This window comes from Dreissena polymorpha, chromosome 6 (assembly GCF_020536995.1).
Source record: "Dreissena polymorpha isolate Duluth1 chromosome 6, UMN_Dpol_1.0, whole genome shotgun sequence".
In the NCBI taxonomy this organism is placed as follows: Eukaryota; Metazoa; Mollusca; class Bivalvia; order Myida; family Dreissenidae; genus Dreissena; species Dreissena polymorpha.
Genome location: NC_068360.1, coordinates 66,112,101 through 66,132,610, shown reverse-complemented (window position 1 = coordinate 66,132,610; position 20,510 = coordinate 66,112,101). Strand labels below are relative to the sequence as shown.

Below are 20,510 nucleotides of genomic sequence, written 5' to 3'. Positions count from 1 at the left end.
TTTGCGGATACGGATGCGAATAGATGGAATACTAGCCTAAACCTAAATACTAAGTGGTTAAACCTCAATACAAAGGCTTTGAACCCTAATACCGAGGGGGTTATCAGATACATATCAGGTAGCAATTGAATCACAGCCACACTAGTAAAAAGTTTTTTCACATTGACTTGTTTTCAAAAGCAGAATTCACTCACAGCAGGAATAATTATTACTGATCAAGACAGTTATCTGAGATGCAGCCTCCATAACAAGACATAATGTTATGATGGTTAAAATCAGTTACTGTCAGCTTATTATTTGACCTCATTCTGGTAAAAGTGGGCAAACTGCAAAGGCTTATCTGGGGTTACACTACACGCACATACGTTATGCCTTGTTTTCCCAAAATGAGGCTCATTTGAGGCACAGCATTTACCCTTTGCATGCTGGGAAAATTGTTGTCTGCAAAAATGTCGTCTGCTGAATTTCTAAAATTAGCATTTTCTTTGATTTTTTTCAAAGAATACTATGAGAATAGCAAACAGTTTGGATCCTGATGAGACGCCACGTTCTGTGGCGTCTCATCTGGATCCAAACTGTTTGCAAAGGCCTTCAAAATTCGGTTCCAGCACTGGAAGAGTTAAACGCACAAGGTCTATCTCAGGTATGAGCTCATGTTTCATTACTATCTAAATAGAGGATAAAGAAATGAAATTGTTTATTATGGAACGAAACTTGTAATGTACAAATTTATTATTTTAATATAAATCTTGCTAACAAAATTTCACAGTAAAAAGCTGAAAAAAAAAGAAGATACACGATTTTCAACAGATGTTTTTATTTTGATAACCAAAATAAGCCTATAAAGGTCTTGTTAACAAATAAGTCAATACAACCAGATGACTATTCTGGCCAATAGCACCGTTATAAGTGATGCAGTAACATTATCAAGACGGCGGAAACCCTTACCGAGGTGATATATGTTTTTTACTAGGTAATTATTATAACTATTCATTTTAAAACTCCTTAATTATAAATTCACCATTTTAAAAACTAAATTCTACCACGGCATGTGACTTGTTTTCTATATACAAAGAAGAAAAACTACTGTTGGTTATTACACCGATATACCAACGGTTGTTTAAAGTGACGTCATTTTGATTGTCCGCGCAATGTTTATGAATGAAGACAACGTCATTTGATTTTATTTGTTCTAGTGACATTAGTTTTCGTGGAAAAGTGGAGGACGTTCGGTTAATATAATTCTTATTTATAAACTTTAAATCGCGGATAACGTATTAATGAAATCGTGTTAGAATCGAAATAATCGACGGGTAACCGTTGGCTATTGCGGTAATAACCAACAGTATGTCGTTCCGATGCTTGTTATCAAACCACTCGGGCTACGCCCTCGTGGTTTAATTCCTACACATCCATACCGTTGGTTATTACCGCAATAACCAACGGTTACCCGTCTATTATTTCTAAATTATTTAATACTATTGCCATGTTTTTTGGTATGATTGCATGGATATACAGCACTATATGGCTGACATCTTCAGCTGATTTTCTGTGTTTTTTTTTAATAAAGTAACTTTGATTTTTATGTGGAGCTTGTTAACAAGATTACAACATTAGTATGAATTATTTTACGGTGTCCGATATGCATATTGTTCAATCACATTGCCTGCATTTTCACATGAGCCTTGTTCTGGAAAAACTGGGCTTAATTTGTATGGGTCAAGTGACCTTTGTATGGGTCAAGTGACCTTTGAACGGGTCAAGTGACCTTGGGACTTAACAGGCTTATCAGGCACGACACTTTACCCACATGAAGTAACCCCAGTTTATCTAGAATGAGGCTCAAATTAACCCTTTGCATGCTGGGTAATTTGTTGTCTGCTAAAATTTGTATGGGTCAAGTGACCTTTGTATGGGTCAAGTGACCTTGGGACTTAACAGGCTTATCAGGCACGACACTTTACCCACATGAAGTAACCCCAGTTTATCTAGAATGAGGCTCAAATTAACCCTTTGCATGCTAGGTAATTTGTCATCTGCTAAAATGTCGTCTGCTGAATTTCTAAAATTAGCATTTTCTTCGATTTTTTTCAAAGAATACTATCAGAATAGCAAACAGTTTGGATCCAGATGAGACGCCACGTTTTGGCGTCTCATCTGGATCCAAACTGTTTGCAAAGGCCTTCAAAATTCAGTTCCAGGCTCAAATTAACTCTGGTTGCCCCCAACACCAAAACAAGCACCAACAGAGCTCTGCAAGGCATAGATCTCAACGATGCTTAACAACAGCTTCGGTTGCTAGGTAGCCAGTCTCATTTCTGTTCCTTGTAGTGGCGATACTCTGGCTTCAGCTCGTACATGTTGCGGTGTGGGGCCTTCATGTTGTAGATGCACAGGTCTTGAAGAATCTCCTTCAAATAGGTCTGAAACAATAGTCATCAAAGCTTCATTCTGGGGAAAAGGGACTTAATGCATATGTAAATTGTCATCCCAGGCTTATCAAGGACAAAACTTTTGCCAACTCTGGATCTTTGTTCAGAAGAGACCTCTTTTAAACAAAAATATCCATTAACCCTTTCAGTGCGGGAACCGAATTTTGAAGGCCTTTGCAAACAGTTTGGATCCAGATGAGACGCCACAAAATGTGGCGTCTCATCAGGATCCAAACTGTTTGCTATTCTGATAGTATTCTTTGAAAAAAATCGAAGAAAATGCTAATTTTAGAAATTCAGCAGACAACATTTTAGCAGACGACAAATTTCCCAGCATTCAAAGGGTTAAAGTAGAAAGTGTTGTCTCTGATTAGCCTTGGACGACACTTATCACATTTAATCCCCCCCCCCAGCATTTCTGATTCGAGAGGCATAACAGTGATTTTCCCGTTATTAGTCGGTACAGACAAGGTAAAAGGTAACATTTGGCCATCACTTACTTCCCACTAATGACCACCATGGGGAGAAAGCATGCCACATGTAACATATGTCTCCTCACCTAACAGGTAAAGGTTACACTTAGATGTCAAAAGTCAAATTTGGCCATACAACAACTTGTTATTAACAATAGTGGAGATATGAGACATAAGTGGAATGTGGGGGCATCCATGCCCTATGGTCATTTGTCTTGTTTTGAGAAGTTTCTACCCTTTGAACAGTCCAGGTCATAGCACCACATATAACCTGTTCATACTTTTCCACTGTAAGTCGGTTTACCAATTCTTATGCTTAAGCCAGTAACTTACATTTCCTCTTCTTGAATTAGAGGATGGGGACAATTGCAATAGAATCATGACCAATCACCAAACATCAGTTACTTAGCCAGGCCCAAAATAAAAATTCTCAATCTTCTGATTAATATTCTACCAACTGAGCTATCAGCGTGATAAACCAACTAGTTACAATTCGTTCTACTTTCAATGTATTACACAATGTCTCAGAGGTATATTATTGTAGGAAATAATTAACTGTAAGGCTGTGAAAATATCCAATGAGTGTCATAATGTTACCAGAGTCTCATCCCCAAAATGATGAAGTTACAGTCCACACAAGCGGTAATGTGCCCATGTGGCCTCTAAGTCTGACCTTGACATTTGAAGTAGGAAAAAGGTCTTTCAAGCCAAACATCATATCCACAACCTTAACATTTGTAGTTGTTTTAAAATTGCACAATAAATGAAGAACAGTCAAGACAAGCTCGGGTGGACTGACGCATGCATAACTTTTTAAATATAGGTATTCTTTTTGTCAGAGCTTAAGTATGGTATCCTGCGAATAAGAGTTTCAAGCAAAATAATATTACATGGATTTCTCATATATTGTTAGGGAGAAACACAATGGTTATGACATCAGACAGACATGGTTTTGGCGGAAATCAATAGATTAACTGAGAAAAAAGCTCTTGAACATGACTTCAGTCTACAACTAAACAGCACTTACCACCATTGATTATTAGGTAACTGGCAGACACAATTGTGAGTTACACAATGGGCTATAGGGCTGTATTCACCTGGTACAACAAATTCCAGACAATGCTGATTGCTTTTATATAACAATTGTATGGCTTTTAAAGGGCCATATTGATGGTATTTCCTAGAAATATAGACACATATGAGCCGCAGTCTGGGAAAACTGGCCTTAATGCATGTTCACAAAGTGTCAACCCAGTCTAGGAAAACTGGCCTTAATGCATGTTCACAAAGTGTCATCCCAGTCTAGGAAAACTGGCCTTAATGCATGTTCACAAAGTGTCATCCCAGTCTAGGAAAACTGGCCTTAATGCATGTTCACAAAGTGTCATCCCAGTCTCGGAAAACTGGCCTTAATGCATGTTCACAAAGTGTCATCCCAGTCTAGGAAAACTGGCCTTAATGCATGTTCACAAAGTGTCATCCTAGTCTAGGAAAACTGGCCTTAATGCATGTTCACAAAGTGTCATCCCAGTCTAGGAAAACTGGCCTTAATGCATGTTCACAAAGTATCATCCCAGTCTAGGAAAACTGGCCTTAATGCATGTTCACAAAGTGTCATCCCAGTCTAGGAAAACTGGCCTTAATGCATGTTCACAAAGTGTCATCCCAGATTAGCCACAGGCTAATCAGGGACAATACTTTCTGCCTGAACTAGATTTTTATTAAGAAGAGAATTCCTTCAAACGAAAAATCCCATAAACGTGGTAAGTTTTGTCCCGGATTAGACTGTGTGGGTATTAAGTTGTTAGGCTTGATATAAAAAGGAACAAAATAATCACAGAAATAAAATAAAAACTAAAATAAATATTGAAGAAACTTTAAAAAATGTACAATAAACTCACACATTTGTAAAAAACACATTACAATGTAGAACTTGTTATGCTTTTTGGTTTTGCTTTGCATTATGACTTGAGTTCTTGTTTTGCCTCTCTACAGATTATACTATTCCACATATTGAATTGAGATAACATGTTCAGTGAGTGTTACGCCCAAGAACGTTATCAGACTACATAAACAAATAAGATAATGGTTTAAAATACAATAGAGCTCAAGTTTTCAAGTGGGACTTTGCCAATGTAGATTTAATGAAGACCTATGTAAATTGAAAATAAGAAAATACAATCCTGTTATCTGCATACTAGCATTTAATAGACATAAATCAACACTATAGGGCAGTTTGATCAAGCATTAAATAGACAATATAAATCAACACTATAGGACAGTTTGATATTAGCTATCAGTACTCTTATGTGGTACACTCAATATGAATGTTTTTAATCTTTATAATCTTTGTTTGATGCATTGTAATCGCACAGGTTAATCTGGGACAACACTTATGCACATGCATTAAGCACAATTTTCCCAAAACAAGGCTTATTTGATTCTTAAAACTTATGACAGTTGGTCTGAGAAATATTACAACAAATTAAGGGTCTCATTATAAACATAAAAAACACATAGAATGGAGTCAATATTTACTCCTGAGGCAAGATTTGAACAACTAACGGTACATGTAGGTAGAGAACCACCATACATGTCCCACACCAAATATTAAACACTTGAACATTGCAGTGTCAGATAATAACATGTTTACATGTGTACTGTTATTTACAAATCATGTGAACCACAGGCGTGGTTAGTTCTGATCACAGGGACATGATTTGAACAAGCACAGTAGCAGACCAAAAAATGATTTTACAGAAAAAAAGGAGCTATAACTACATGATACAATTTTATACTTCCACATTTTAATCTCTTTTTTTTTTCATTCCTTCCCCCTTCATTAACATAATGTGCAATCCAATCTGCATTTTATTACACAGCATCTGCATGAAATTGCATAACACTAAATGAAATATTGTTAGCTAGTTATACTTTAGGTCCTTGATAGTGTTACAGAAAGGAACCAGTGATATTTTTTGGCTAATATCTTACAGCCTGTGCCTTTTGAATTGGCAAACATAGTGCGCTAACTCATGCAATAGGGACAAATGAAACATTACTCATATGATTATAAATAACAATATTCCAATTGTTTATAATTAAATTTTTAACTGCATTTTACAATTAATGCTATAAAGTTTTATAAAATTATATCCCTGCAAAGAAAACTCAATAAACCAATTATTAAGTTTATTGGAAAAGTTCTTTTTGGGAAAATTTTGGTCAGATTTTGGAGAAAAAATGCTACTGTTTGCCATTGGGAAGCAGCCTGTTAGAGGCTGTAATTTTGGGCAAAAAATCACAGCCAACATCCCTGTATAAGATTTGTTTTGTATTAAATGTTGAAGAACATATGTGAAAATGACATGAGGAAATAGATTGTATTCAAGTAGTAAAAAAGATTAAATATATTATTTATATGCTGAACTCCTGCTGTTTTAATATGGAGTAAATTCAACCTATACTTCCTATAAATTCTTCGAGTTTATTTCCATTCCCTCCATAATGTACATTTGTATGGGGGTAACTATACACTCAATTTTTTTTTATTGAGATAACTGTGGTAGTAAATATACTGGTAAATAACATTCAAGGCAACAACATGACTTGAACAAAGAATTACTAATTATATGGCATATTCCTGATTTATAATAAAACAATTTACTTGCCCCAAAAATGGTTACAAGGATGTCTAAAACATTAACATTTGTATAATGTACTACTAAACATATAATCTGCTCACTCAAGAGCATAAGGATTATTCAAAAGTGTCAAATCTTTCTTCTGCCCTCCAGTATTACTCAAACTTGACGTGGAGAGCAAACAAAGTTAGGAACAGCTTAGCACATTAATGTACACAAATAAGTTTATTTGCATGTGTTTATGGAATTAATTGTAATGTCTTTGTATCTTTTTAATTTATTCATGCAAAGATGTCCTTTATTGGCCCCTGCATATGTGTAAAATTGATGTAAAGTGTCATGATGTCATCCCAGATAAGCCTGTGCAGTCCACACAGGCTAATCATGGACAACACTTTTCACCTGTTCACATTCGTATTTATTAGAGGCGTCCTTTAAATGAAAAATAAAAGCAGAAAGTGTCATCCCTGAGAAGCATGCGAGTACTGCGGCGTGTAATCTGGGAAACACTTAACTACATGCATTAAACCCAGTTTTCCAGGAACACGGCTCATTTAATGGTCTATAATTAAGATGTTTCTCAACACAAAATTCGTCTTGATGATTCACACAAAAAGTTTTCAACACACTATGCCTAAATGAAACTGTTATACTAAATTATTAAAGATTTTGTTCATTCATTCTAGTCTCCTTCAAACTCTTGAATGAACTTAGTAAATTATCTGCCTCAAAGGCAAGACTCAGACCGGTCTAATTCCATTCAGTAATCAAACACATCTCTTGATATTTGATAGATAGGAGACCAGGGGAAGCTCTCATGCCAGAAACAGTTAATGTTTCTTTGTTGACTGTTCTCTGAGTCAAAGACAGGAACCATCTGTGAAGAGGGAAAGTTATTCTGGTATTTATATGAATTAATGATAAGCAAACTTGATCAGACAGGCAACAGGAAGGGTGAATCAAATCTGACATTTTTCATATATTTTTATGGTGGATCTAATATTCAGATAGACTAGCTAATCATAATTGAATTATATACCTTATATTTAACCTAATAAATCATTTTTGTGACTTAAATTAATCACATTCAATTAAACAGTACAATGTCAAGTCCACAAATAAGAGTGAGCTTTCTGTTCATTTCATGTTGTATGATGATAGCAGTGAACAATGTTTCTACAAAGATATTCTCGAGATGGAAGCTCAAGTAGCTGACCTTCAAGTGAAACTCAAACCTCGAGCCAGCTTAACTGACTCATGCCTTCAGCAACGTATTTTTTAATCCCTTAAAAGTGTCTTATATGAAAACAGAATTGTGTGGGGCTGTCCTACTAGCGCAGTGGTTGGTACGGTGTACATGTGCTTCTCACCTAAACGACACAGGTTCAATACTCTCCCCCCCCAAAAAAAAACAAAAACAAAAAAAAAACAACATAACACAAGACCACTCAAAATTGAAATTGTTTTAGTAACATTTAAAAATTTGGAAATCGTTGGTTATAATTCCTCATTTGTCCCAACTAAAAAATGACAATATCAGCATATACATGTACATTGTAGTATGATACTTGAATGCGCAAATAGAATGGGTTACATTTCAACCTAATATCTCAGCTGTAACAAATCAAAGCCTCTTTGATAATGAAAGACTTTCTTTCAACTGTGAAGTATTAGATATAAATTACATTGATTTTGAAAATTGCCAGTCGTGAAATATGTTAACAGGTGAACACTAATGTATCAAAATGTCATTAACAAACCCAATATAGGATCTTGGTTATCATGCTTTATGATATTAAGGTTACACAATCTATGATCGACATTGGTCTCAATGAAAAGGGGTCATTTATTAAAGGTTATAAAATTAATTAAGTTCATAAAGGCCTTCCCAGAGTAAAGCTCAACATCCTTAATATCTTCACAGTTCGTTCAACACACTCATTACTACAAAACTAGAGCTAAAGCTAAAACAAGCTAAAACCCTCACAATTCTCTGTCAGCCCAGTTAAAGGGAAAATATCCGAAATGCCTGGATATCTGGGGATAACAAGCACACATCCTCACATATTTGAAGTTTCAATGCAATCGCTTGAAAAAAATATGGAGGAAGTCACTTCACTCATGTAGGCAGACTGCCAGACATGCCAACTTGTAAGCCAAATAAGTGAATTCACTACAGAATTATCTCACCTGCTTTTATTAAAGAATTATCTGCCCTGCTTTCATTAAAGAATAATCTTTCCTGCTTTCATTTTCGAATTATCTACCCTACTTTCATCAAAGGATTATCGGCCCTGATGCTCTTACAGAATTATCTTCCCTACAGTTTCTACAGAATCATCTGCCATGCATTCTCTACAGAATTATCTGCATTGCAGGCACTACAGAATGTTCAATAAATAGAATTATATGACCTGCATGTCAATTACAGGATTATTTGCGCAGCTGTTACAACAGAAATATTTGATAAATCAGGACTTAATTATCTGCTCTGCAATCACTTTTGAATTTTTTGCAATATTCTTTAAAGAATAACATGCTTTGCATACACTTCCAATAATCTACATGAATTCCCTTAACAATTATCTGACCTGTATTCATATCAGCATTAACTGCAGACAAAACTCACTTTACAGAATAATCAGCCCTGCATACAATACATATATATCTGCCCTGCATTAACCGCATTAACATCACAATTTTCTGCCCTACATTCACTTAAGAATGATTTGCCCTTGTCACTAGAAAACTATCTGCCCTGCATTAGTCCAGAAATATGCACTGTACTAGCTTTAGTAACTTTAGTGTATGTTTCAACTGCCAAAAAATCACTTTAATATTAACCCTATCAGTGCGGGAACCGAATTTTGAAGGCCTTTGCAAACAGTTTGGATCCATATGAGACGCAAAAGAACGTGGCGTCTCATCAGGATCCAAACTGTTTGCTATTCTGTTGATATTCTTTGAAAAAAATCGAAGAAAATGCTAATTTAAGAAATTCAGCAGACGACATTTTAGCAGACAACAAATTTCCCAGCATTCAAAGGGTTAATGAACCACTATCATTTTCGTTACAAAGGTATGAACAAACTATTCATCCCTAATAAATCAATCTTGAGTTATGAGTAAAGATATTCAAACATTTTCAATTAACCACATATTTATTTCTATATAAGCAATATTTGATTAAACCCAGTTTATATTGTACAAAATAAATGTACTTGACATTACTTACATATTTATTTTATTAGAGAAAGGATTCATGAGCCAAGTCTTCAAGGTGAATGTTTCATCTGCAGCAATATAGAACAGCATTGGTCTGTTGTCATTCTGTATAAGTTCAAGATCAGGTAGGCCAAACACACCCTGCTTAATAAATTCCTTCAGCACACTATTTCCACCTAAATGAACTTAAGTCCACGTCGACCAAGGGCCACAAGGATTATGGAATGGCATCCCTTGTAGCTGCAGAACAAGGAACCACCATGCCGAGAATACTGAATAGTGATGTGCTTCCCATCCAAGGCACCCACACAGATGTGCTGCTACCATCGGTGTTTGAACTGCATGTCAAAATATTCTTCCAATTATTTGGAGTTTGAGGACAAGGAATTTTTTTGTCAGCAAATTCTACATGTATCTTATCATAGACCTGACGGATGATCTTGGAGATGGCACAACGAATCTCTATGTATATGTGATAGCTGATGGGCAGAAGCCCTTGGTGTCTTTTTTCGTCATGCAGTTCATTAATCAGCCGTCATATTGATACATGTCTGGTTTTCTGGCGAGCCATTTTCTGAACCTGAGGATTTTACTCTTCTTTCTATTCACAAGTGCACCTACAATCATGTCTTTTCTATTTCTCTGTCCTAGCTTCCCTTTAGTAACCAGGACATTGCTTTCAACTTGCAGTAGAAGCTGGCATCTCCTTCCCTTTAGTAACCAGGACACTGCTTTCAACTTGCAGTAGAAGCTGGCATCTCCTTCCCTTTAGTAACCAGGACACTGCTTTCAACTTGCAGTAGAAGCTGGCATCTCCTTCCCTTTAGTAACCAGGACACTGCTTTCAACTTGCAGTAGAAGCTGGCATCTCCTTCCCTTTAGTAACCAGGACACCGCTTTCAACTTTCAGTAGAAGCTGGCATCTCCTTCCCTTTAGTAACTAGGACACTGCTTTCAACTTGCAGTAGAAGCTGGCATCTCCTTCCCTTTAGTAACCAGGACACTGCTTTCAACTTGCAGTAGAAGCTGGCATCTCCTTCCCTTTAGTAACCAGGACACTGCTTTCAACTTGCAGTAGAAGCTGGCATCTCCTTCCCTTTAGTAACCAGGACACTGCTTTCAACTTGCAGTAGAAGCTGGCATCTCCTTCCCTTTAGTAACTAGGACACTGCTTTCAACTTGCAGTAGAAGCTGGCATCTCCTTCCCTTTAGTAACCAGGACACTGCTTTCAACTTGCAGTAGAAGCTGGCATCTCCTTCCCTTTAGTAACTAGGACACTGCTTTCAACTTGCAGTAGAAGCTGGCATCTCCTTCCCTTTAGTAACCAGGACACTGCTTTCAACTTGCAGTAGAAGCTGGCATCTCCTTCCCTTTAGTAACCAGGACACTGCTTTCAACTTGCAGTAGAAGCTGGCATCTCCTTCCCTTTAGTAACCAGGACACTGCTTTCAACTTGCAGTAGAAGCTGGCATCTCCTTCCCTTTAGTAACCAGGACACTGCTTTCAACTTGCAGTAGAAGCTGGCATCTCCTTCCCTTTAGTAACCAGGACACTGCTTTCAACTTGCAGTAGAAGCTGGCATCTCCTTCCCTTTAGTAACTAGGACACTGCTTTCAACTTGCAGTAGAAGCTGGCATCTCCTTCCCTTTAGTAACCAGGACACTGCTTTCAACTTGCAGTAGAAGCTGGCATCTCCTTCCCTTTAGTAACCAGGACACTGCTTTCAACTTGCAGTAGAAGCTGGCATCTCCTTCCCTTTAGTAACTAGGACACTGCTTTCAACTTGCAGTAGAAGCTGGCATCTCCTTCCCTTTAGTAACTAGGACACTGCTTTCAACTTGCAGTAGAAGCTGGCATCTCCTTCCCTTTAGTAACTAGGACACTGCTTTCAACTTGCAGTAGAAGCTGGCATCTCAAGAGCATCAGCGTGTTCTCGGTTGTAATCTCATTGCCCAAGTTGCATTGTCAGTAGCATGGAAAACGTTAATTAATTATCATCCTCCTGTATTTACATGAACATCCGCCATTGTGCTTGCACTGTGTATGTCCTTTTCAGCACCTTGTTCATCATCAGATCGTCCGTGCTATTTGGAGATCTTACTTGATAGTCCTTGTATTTACCATCTATGTGCTCATCCGCTATGGAAGTGATAAAAATCCAACTGTAACCGGTTTATTTCCTGCACCCACCGACAAGGGTCGGCAGACAGCCACACAACTGCAATTATTGTCCTTGATAGCCAAATGTCTAAAATTTGTTCCCATACTGTCAACAATGGATAAGAACACACCTACGTATGTACAACATACATTTCCAGATTTTTCACATTGTGGCAAAAACTCAAGCAGAATACACCAAATGTACTCCAGGTGTACATGTTCAACAGTCATCAATGTGGATGACATGAAAGGTTTTATCTTACATCCTTCATAATAACATTTTTTTTTCATTGCTTAATCGTTTCACATTAAAAAAAAGTTTATTATTTCATATTTATATAGGTCAGTAGTAGTTGATATCTGGTTATTTAATTGGCTATCAACCAATTTACTTTATTTACAAATCCTGTATCACATCAGGGTCGGTAAGAAGCCATGTAATTTAAAATGCAAGGCTCTTATAGAAAGAACATAGAAAATATATATCAATGTTTTATTGTATTAAATTTTAAATATTTAAGAATACATGAACAAATAAATGCTAAAAACGATTTTATATGAGTAGCTTTACGTTGGTATGTCATGACTTATTATATATTTTTTGCATTTAAATCTGAGGTTTTTACTGTTACAAAGCAATATAAGTATTTATTTTTATTAATAAACATACGACTTAAAACACATCAATTTCAATACAATTCAAAATATTGGTATGCAAAAGTATGTCTGTTCAAACAATTTTTGTATACTCATCTATCAGTTTAATTTGGTGATAAGATACGGAGAAATCTACCCTGATATCAATTGAAACAATCATATGAGTGGAGATAAGGTGATAATAGTTCAAAAATCAGAATGTCATTTCTCCACTTTCACAAGAGTGAAATTAATTAAACAGCTAAAATGGCTTCCAATTTTGAGACTTCAATTCATAGGGGATCAGATTTGTTCTTTGACTTTTCTTGTTACACTTGTAAGGGAAATGACAGAAACACAGAGGCTGAATTTTGAAAAGTGTGACAGACTCACAGACACATAGACTCACAGAGCGCAAACCCTGCCCTTCTACCTAATTAACTTCCTAGACTAATGAACAAGAGATGTGTTTATCAGAAACACAATGCCCCCTACTGCGCCGCATTGATACATGTTTTTTTACCATTGACCTTTAAGGATGACCTTGACCTTTCACCACTCGAAATGTGCAGCTCCATGAGATACACATGCATGCCAAATATCAAATTGCTATGTGAAGGGACATAGAAGTTACGAGCATGTTTGAAAACGCGAAACATAAACGCAAAGTGTGACAGAAGGACAGACGGACAGACAGACAGACAGACGGACTGTCTGATCACTATATGCCCTCCTTCAGAGGCATAAAAGTAGGGATGAGTTGTTAATTATAGATTCAATCTGCAATTCTAACAGACAGATTTTGAACTTTGGGGTGTCTTTTGTTGTGGGTTAAAGCTAGAGAGCCTGAAAGAAACCACACCTGTCTGGTATGATTAACAACAACCAAACTCACATGCTTCCAGAAATGAGAATTGAACCCGAGTCACCTAGGTGAGAAGCGCCAGTACAAACCACTGTGCTAACCAGACAGCCACATCAAACCATTACTCATTAAGTTACAATTTTGTCACAAAAGGAGAGCACTGCAAATAGTGGTCAGACTGATTTTGTACAGAAACGAGAAAAAAACACTATTATCCTTAATACAAACACAAAGGAAAATATGCAACATATGCATACACTACAGAAATACATGGATTTACAACTTTAAATCCAAACATATTTCTTTCAAATGCTGTTGGGACTGAGACAAGGGCTTAGAACCCACCTATGCATGTACAACATACGTCATGTCCAGATTCCTCTTATTGAGGTTAGCTGTCAAGCAGAACATACCAAATGAACTCCAGTTGTACATGTTGAACAGTCATCACTATGGTTGACATGATAACAGATATCAGATAGGTTTTATCTTACCTTCTTCACTATATTTTTTTAATAAATCAGGTCACTTGGAGATGTTGTTATTTTTCATATAAGGTCATCAGTAGTTAATATTCAGTAATCTAATATGCTATTGATACTTTTAATTTTATTTACAAACCATGAATCAGTTCAGGATCATTAAGAAGCCATGTAACTTAAACTAATGTACAATGTGCTATAAAGAACATCTAAAAATATATCAATGTCTTAAACCCATAGTATATTAATTATTTGAAAAATTATTTATTCATAAGCTGTCAGAGAAAATATCACCAATTGATTTTTTTTTTGTATGATAAGATTTTTATAGGGTTGAAACAACATTTGTTTCAGGTTTTTTTTCCACTATTACAAAGCAATGTTACTATTTATTTTGATACAAACGTTTAACACCTCAATTACCATACACTTCACAACCTGAGAATGCAAAAGATTTTTCTTTTGTAAGTCATCTACATGTAAATGTTTAATTTAGTGATAAGATACAAAGAAATTTACAGATATCTAAATAATCACATGAGTGCAGATCAGGTGATACTGGTTCAAAAATCAGAATGTCATATTATTCACTTGTTCATGAGTGAACATAATGAGCAAGTAAAATGGCTTCCAATTTTGAGACTTCAATTCATAGGGGATCAGATTTGTTCTTTGACTTTTCTTGTTACACTTGTAAGGGAAATGACAGAAACACAGAGGCTGAATTTTACTGCGAGGACTGTTGCAAGATTTACTGTGGCAAATGTTTGGAGCACCATAACTTTCTTTATCAGAAGCATGTAACTTTGGACAAGAAAAACTTCAGTAAGTGGCCAGTTTCTGATGCAACATTTGATGTTCTAGAGCAATGTGAGGTGCACAAGAACAGGAAATTGGAAACATTCTGTGAGGACCACAGTGCGCTGATGTGCACAGTATGTCATGTCTACAATCATAAGTAAGTAGTATACTAAATAATTGTTTCCCTGTTTAAGTGCTAGTACTGAGTGTACAAAGTTTGATAATTGTAATATTAAAAAAATACACCCTAATCTGGTTAAAAAATAAATAAAGATTGAAGTTGCTGATGTCATGAATGCATTTAAAGGGGACTTCCTTTGCAGAAAATGCAGCCATTTTGTTCTCATAGCTGATAAAGTGAAAGACCTGCACCAAAAAGGGGAATTCAAGCAGTTGTCAGCGACTCTTGATACTTTACATAGACAGTTGATTATGAAGAAAGATGACCTTGAGGAAAGTCTGAAGTCCCTGGAACAAGCCTACAATACAATTCTGGAAGAAATCAATGCTTTACGCAAGGCAATCAATGATTCTTTGGATCAACTGGAGAGGAATACCATCAAGGAGCTAGACACACTACTGGCTAAATTGAGAACATCTATTCAAACTGATAATGCAAACTGCAATGAGTCAATCAAAAAGATGACATCTGTTAAAGAAGATTGGCTTACTATGAAAGGCAAAAGTGAAGCAATCCAAATGATTATTTACAGAAAATGCTTGGACATGTCTCTCAAGACCAAAGCAGTTTTACAAGAAATGACAGTAGAGAATGACATAACACTGAGCTTTACACCTGATCCAATCATCCTTCAAACCATGGCCACTCTTTCAGGATTAGGACAAATACTCACAGAAAACAGAGTAACCAAAGAGACAAAACCTGAAGCATGTTGTGCACTACCCATCAAAAGTGATCCTGAAATCCAAGCAAGTGAAACTAACAAGCAAGACCTGGTTACCAGTCCAGTATTAGTATTAGGAACACCCAGACAAGCAGAAATTGCAAACCAAACAAGTGCTCTTAACAAACTAGATACAATTTCCAATCAAGCATCAGTACCACATAAACAGTATCATACAGTAACATCAAGTTCATCAACCCAGTTGGTCCAAAGATATCTATCAAGTGCACATGACAAGTCTGATCCAAACCAAATCATCAGAATGAACAGAATGAAGACAAGTAAGATGTATAATGTTAAGATAGAGAAGGATTCTGAGTATAGCTGGTGCTATATAACAGGTATCTGTGAGATAGCTACTGGAGAACTCCTGATCACAAACAACAGAAAAGTTAAGCTGTTGGATCAGACCATGAAGGTGGTGACCCACTATGACTTGCCTAGTAACCCATTGTCCACTTGCAGCATCGACTCAAGTCTGGTGGCTGTTGCTATGTATATCAAAGAGATCATTTTCATCAGAGTGACCAATCGTAAGCTGGTAAAGGACAGAACTATGGAATTCCAACATTTATGCCATAGTATTGCCCATCACCAGGGCAATCTGTTCATTACAACAGTCACAGCTCTGTACCAATACACTGTGGATGGAAGACTCCTGAGAAAGCTGTATGAAGATACAAGGGGAACATGGACAGGTAATTCTTACTAAATATATTCATTCTGCATGCCCATACTGATAAGACAAATTTTTCTTAACAATATAGTTATTCTGCATGAGCAATTATTCTACTATAATTGAAATTAAGAAGCAATCAATTTCTTATTATCTTAAAAAACACATTTGTAAATAAGAAAATGAACATATCAAACAAGGTCATATGTTGTATTTTTTTGCAATCACAAATACATACATATTCAAATAAAAAAGTATGTTCCCCCCAAAATGTATGAATAATAATACAGACAAAAGAACGTAACTCTGCATTGACCACTGATGCACATTTTTTTTTACATACATATAGACATACATATGCAAATTTTTCCTGACTGCTTCATCTATTTTTACCATGATATATCCCTTAATATTTAAGCAACATAAACACACTGACAAGTGCTAAATCAATTGTATAAATACCTCAAGAAAAACATACAAATGACATATTTTGTAGAAAATTGTACTTAATATTTTCAATTTTACACTTTTCTCCGCAAAAATACGTTTTGTTTATGTCATTTTGTGTTTCTTCCTGTTTCTCTTTTCCATCCTTAATGGGGTGTAAGACATAAAATAAATAAGTTCATTACTAGCAATGATAACTTTTCCAAAAATCAATTTCACTAAATATAACAAGTTTGCTATGTATTGCATACATCCGGATTAGTTTTAAATTCATTACCTTTTATCAATTTGATATCTTATTGTTATGATTATCTTCATAAGTCAATAAACACTTAATAAACAAGAGATGTGTTTGTCAGAAACACAATGCCCCTTAATGCGCCATATACTTGACCTCTGACCTTGAAGGATTACCTTGACCTTTCACAACTCAAAATGTGCAGCTCCATGCGATACACATGCATGCCAAATATCAAGTTGCTATCTTCAATATTGCAAAAGTTATGACCAAGGTTAAAGTTTGTGACAGACAGACAGACAGGCCAAAAACAATATACCCCCGATCATTCAATCCCGGAGCATAAAAAGTTTGATTTGTTCAAAACATTAAACAAGTGCCTAGAAGTGTCCTCGTATGACATCAGGCTAAACTAGAGCTTTGTCACAGACGTGACGAATACCCCCACATGCCGCATTGACACAGAATATTTTGCATGTTGTCTTCACAAAAAACAGCGGACACCATGCTCAATGTTTAAAACGCACTAAGTGACCCTGTGACCTAGTTTTTGACCCGGCATGCATGCCCATGTTCGAACTTGGCCTATACATCATCTAGATACAACTTCTGACCAAGATTGGTGAAGCTCGGATGAAAACTACTTGAATTAAAGAGCGCACACCATGCTCAATGTTTTAAACACACTGAGTGACCCTGTGACCTAGTTTTTGACCCGGCATGACCCATATTTGAACTTGACCTAGACATCATCTAAATACAACATCTGACCAAGTTTGGTGAAGATCGGATGAAAACAACTTGAATTAGAGATCGGACACTTAATACGGACCGACCGACAAACCGACAGACAGATAGCTCACACTTATATATCCCCCTTAAACTTCGTTTGTGGGGGTATAACTATTGGTTCATAAATTTATGTTGCTATATACAACTGTATACAATAATTCCAAGATGTCAGACGATGGAAAAAAAATAATTCATAACACTAGGCAAAAAGGCAGCGTACAATCAATGCATATCATATACATGTAATTAGCATGAATTAATGAAAAGCATGTGTATTGAGAATATGCTTTAGATAAAAAACAACTAATTTTTATTGGAAATGTCTGGAATTGTGTATACATGTACTCAGATTTACATGCATATTCTGCTTTATTATGTTTGTCTCTCTTTTAAGGTTACTGTTTCAGCATTTATGTGAAAAACAAGATAATGAAAGGTAAAAACATTACATATATTAAGTATTTATGTATGTTTATAGGTGTTATATATCCTCCTAAACTGCCACTAATGCGATATCATGTTTTCATACACAACACCTCAACTTCACTGCTTTCAATACCACAGTTGGCACCTGTGCAGTGAGTCCAGATGGAGAGAGGATATATGTGACTAACTATGACAATAAGCTAGTCACACTGTCCAGGGATGGTACAGTGATCTCCACACTGTCTGACCCTGCACTGATGTGGGGGGAAAACAAACCTGGCCTCCATGTGACAGACACAGGACAGGTTCTGGTATGTGGAGGCTGGTCCAACACAATCATCCAGGTGGACACAGATGGGGGACAGAGACTTGCAGATGTGGTCACAGAGAAGGATAATGTGAGAAAACCAACATGTGTCTACTACAGTAAACATACAGGAATTCTAGTTGTGGGAATGTCGGGTGATAATTGCATTTTGGTGTTCAGCACATGCTGAATCTTTGAATAGTTGATATGTCATGATTTAAATATGATATTAAATGTTTGGGATAGAAGATATTCAAGAAATTAACATATGAAAGCGTTCCCATGAAAAAGCACTCTCTCCATAACAATATCAAAGTGAGTTAAATATGGTCATATACTAATAAGTTCATTAGAAACTTTTTTTGATTGGAATATCTATATAATCTACTACTATTTTGTTTGGGAGAATCAGTTTTTGTTATACCTGTTGTTATAAATTTTATTGTATATTATTGTTCACAATTGTATCTGTGAAGTACTGTTATAAATATTGACTTAATGAGTCAATATGTTAAGTATTGTTTGATCTCTTAAATTAGCACGATATTAAATAAAAGTGATCATCAAAAAAACAACAAGAATTAAGCCTATTTTACACAGATGCCCTGCTATATGCCAATGGAGGATTGGGTGGACAGACATTATGAGAATTATTTGTTTAAATTAACGAGATGAAAAAATGCCCTGATGCACTCCCCTGAGACATTAAGAAATAGAGACAGGGCCCTCAATCTATTAAATCTGCCGCCGAAATTCAGCGGCAGTCCCCCACCTGAAAAGTATACTTTTCTCCCCTTTTGGGGGGTAAAAATTCCCCCTAAAAAAATAAAATAAGATGTGTCTCATGATTATTATATCTCAATTCTATTTCAATTTAATCTTTGCAAACATACTAAATTATGAAAAATGCAATGAATATAGTGCAAACATGTACAAATGTAATAATGAGAGAGTAAGTAAAAAAATCCCCTAAAAGGGAAACGCCGCGAAAATTCCCCCTCCTAAGGGCTGCCGACCCCTTCCCCCAAAGTAGTGTGAGGGATGCTGAGAGAATAATAGGTTAGTGTTGATTACAGTTCAGGTTTATCATGCGAGGCTTAGAAAACAAAAAGCACGAGCCTTGGCGAGTGCTTTTTCGTTTTCAGGCTGAGCATGATAAACCTGATCTATAATCAACACTAATTTTTATTCTATTTATCCCACTTTTTATTTTGTAAACCTTTTTATTTAAACAAAATTAGTTTGACTGGATAATTTCGCTGGATTTATGACGTCATTTCGTCGAAATATTGACGTCATTTCCTGCCGTTGATTATAGATGATATTTAATCAACAGGGCTTTAATCAAACGAATTCGCTGTAAAAGTGGGATAAAATTAATTGATCTGCTTTTTTATGTTTGTATAATATATGTGACTTCTGACAAAGCATTTTTACACTTTATGCAAAAGAATTTATAAGGGAAGCGATACAGTTGTATTGATATCATAAATGTTGTTCCCAAGTTAGAAAATAAGGCAAAGGATCCTGTTTGGCCAACCGTTTTGAATCATAAAATAAAAGCTGGAACATGTACTATCATGTCATATCAGGAAAACTGCGTCACCTCATTGCAGCCATGTATCTTATATAGAAATGTTTAGACTTTCTTGAGAAATGTATGCTCATATACAAATAAAAGTTCTGAAGCCAGTTGCATGATGATTGTGAGTAAACATGTGATTTCTTGCTGTTTTTATTAAGTCTGAATGGGCTAGTGTGGGACAACACAGGATTTTCTTTAAGAAGAGACTTTCTTTATACAAATAATTCCATTAATGCGGGAAGTGTCGTCCATTGTTAGACTGTGCATACTGCACAGCCTAATCTGTGATGACACTTTACGCAGATGCATTAACTCAAGTTTTCCAAGATCATTACGCATATGTCAAGATTAACTAACTTGTAACTGTATGGTTAGATTAACAAGCATACAGCTTGTACCACAGGCTGTTTAGAGT

The 20,510-nt window shown here is 36.0% G+C and overlaps 2 protein-coding genes across 7 annotated transcripts in view; one reads left to right on the top strand and one right to left on the bottom strand.

Annotated features, from left to right (window-relative positions):
• Positions 1 to 795: 795 nt before the first annotated feature.
• Positions 796 to 20,510, bottom strand: part of LOC127834235 (general transcription factor IIF subunit 2-like) — a 42,102-nt gene continuing 22,387 nt past the window's right edge. Inside the window, exons 7-8 of one of the 4 annotated variants that reach the window (XM_052359909.1) lie at positions 1,769 to 2,423; positions 796 to 1,728 (exon numbers count right to left, since the gene is read on the bottom strand). In XM_052359909.1, the coding sequence (XP_052215869.1) occupies positions 2,313 to 2,423 (111 nt within the window). In that variant the 3' untranslated portion in view covers positions 796 to 1,728; positions 1,769 to 2,312. Of the gene's footprint in view, positions 2,424 to 20,510 lie in introns of all 4 variants that reach the window. The other 3 variants (XM_052359910.1, XM_052359912.1, XM_052359911.1) reach the window with 3 other exon arrangements.
• Positions 12,738 to 20,238, top strand: LOC127834233 (uncharacterized). Of its 3 annotated transcripts, XM_052359905.1 has the most exons (5): positions 12,738 to 12,934; positions 14,638 to 14,876; positions 15,043 to 16,322; positions 18,172 to 18,213; positions 18,342 to 20,238. In XM_052359905.1, the coding sequence occupies exons 1-5, from the start codon at positions 12,839 to 12,841 to the stop codon at positions 18,698 to 18,700; spliced, it is 2,016 nt and encodes a 671-aa protein (XP_052215865.1). In that variant the 5' UTR covers positions 12,738 to 12,838; the 3' UTR covers positions 18,701 to 20,238. The 3 variants fall into 3 exon arrangements, with proteins under 3 accessions (XP_052215865.1, XP_052215863.1, XP_052215866.1); XM_052359903.1 differs by lacking the exon at positions 12,738 to 12,934 and having other exon boundaries at positions 14,506 to 14,876; XM_052359906.1 differs by lacking the exons at positions 12,738 to 12,934; positions 18,172 to 18,213 and having other exon boundaries at positions 14,506 to 14,876.

Coding starts and splice junctions, on each gene's coding strand:
- LOC127834233 (XM_052359905.1), top strand. CDS start 12,839: ATGGCTTCCAATTTTGAGACTTCAATTCATAGGGGATCAGATTTGTTC. Junction 14,877..15,042: donor TGTCATGTCTACAATCATAA/GTAAGTAGTATA, acceptor CTTCCTTTGCAG/AAAATGCAGCCATTTTGTTC. Junction 16,323..18,171: donor TACAAGGGGAACATGGACAG/GTAATTCTTACT, acceptor CTCTCTTTTAAG/GTTACTGTTTCAGCATTTAT.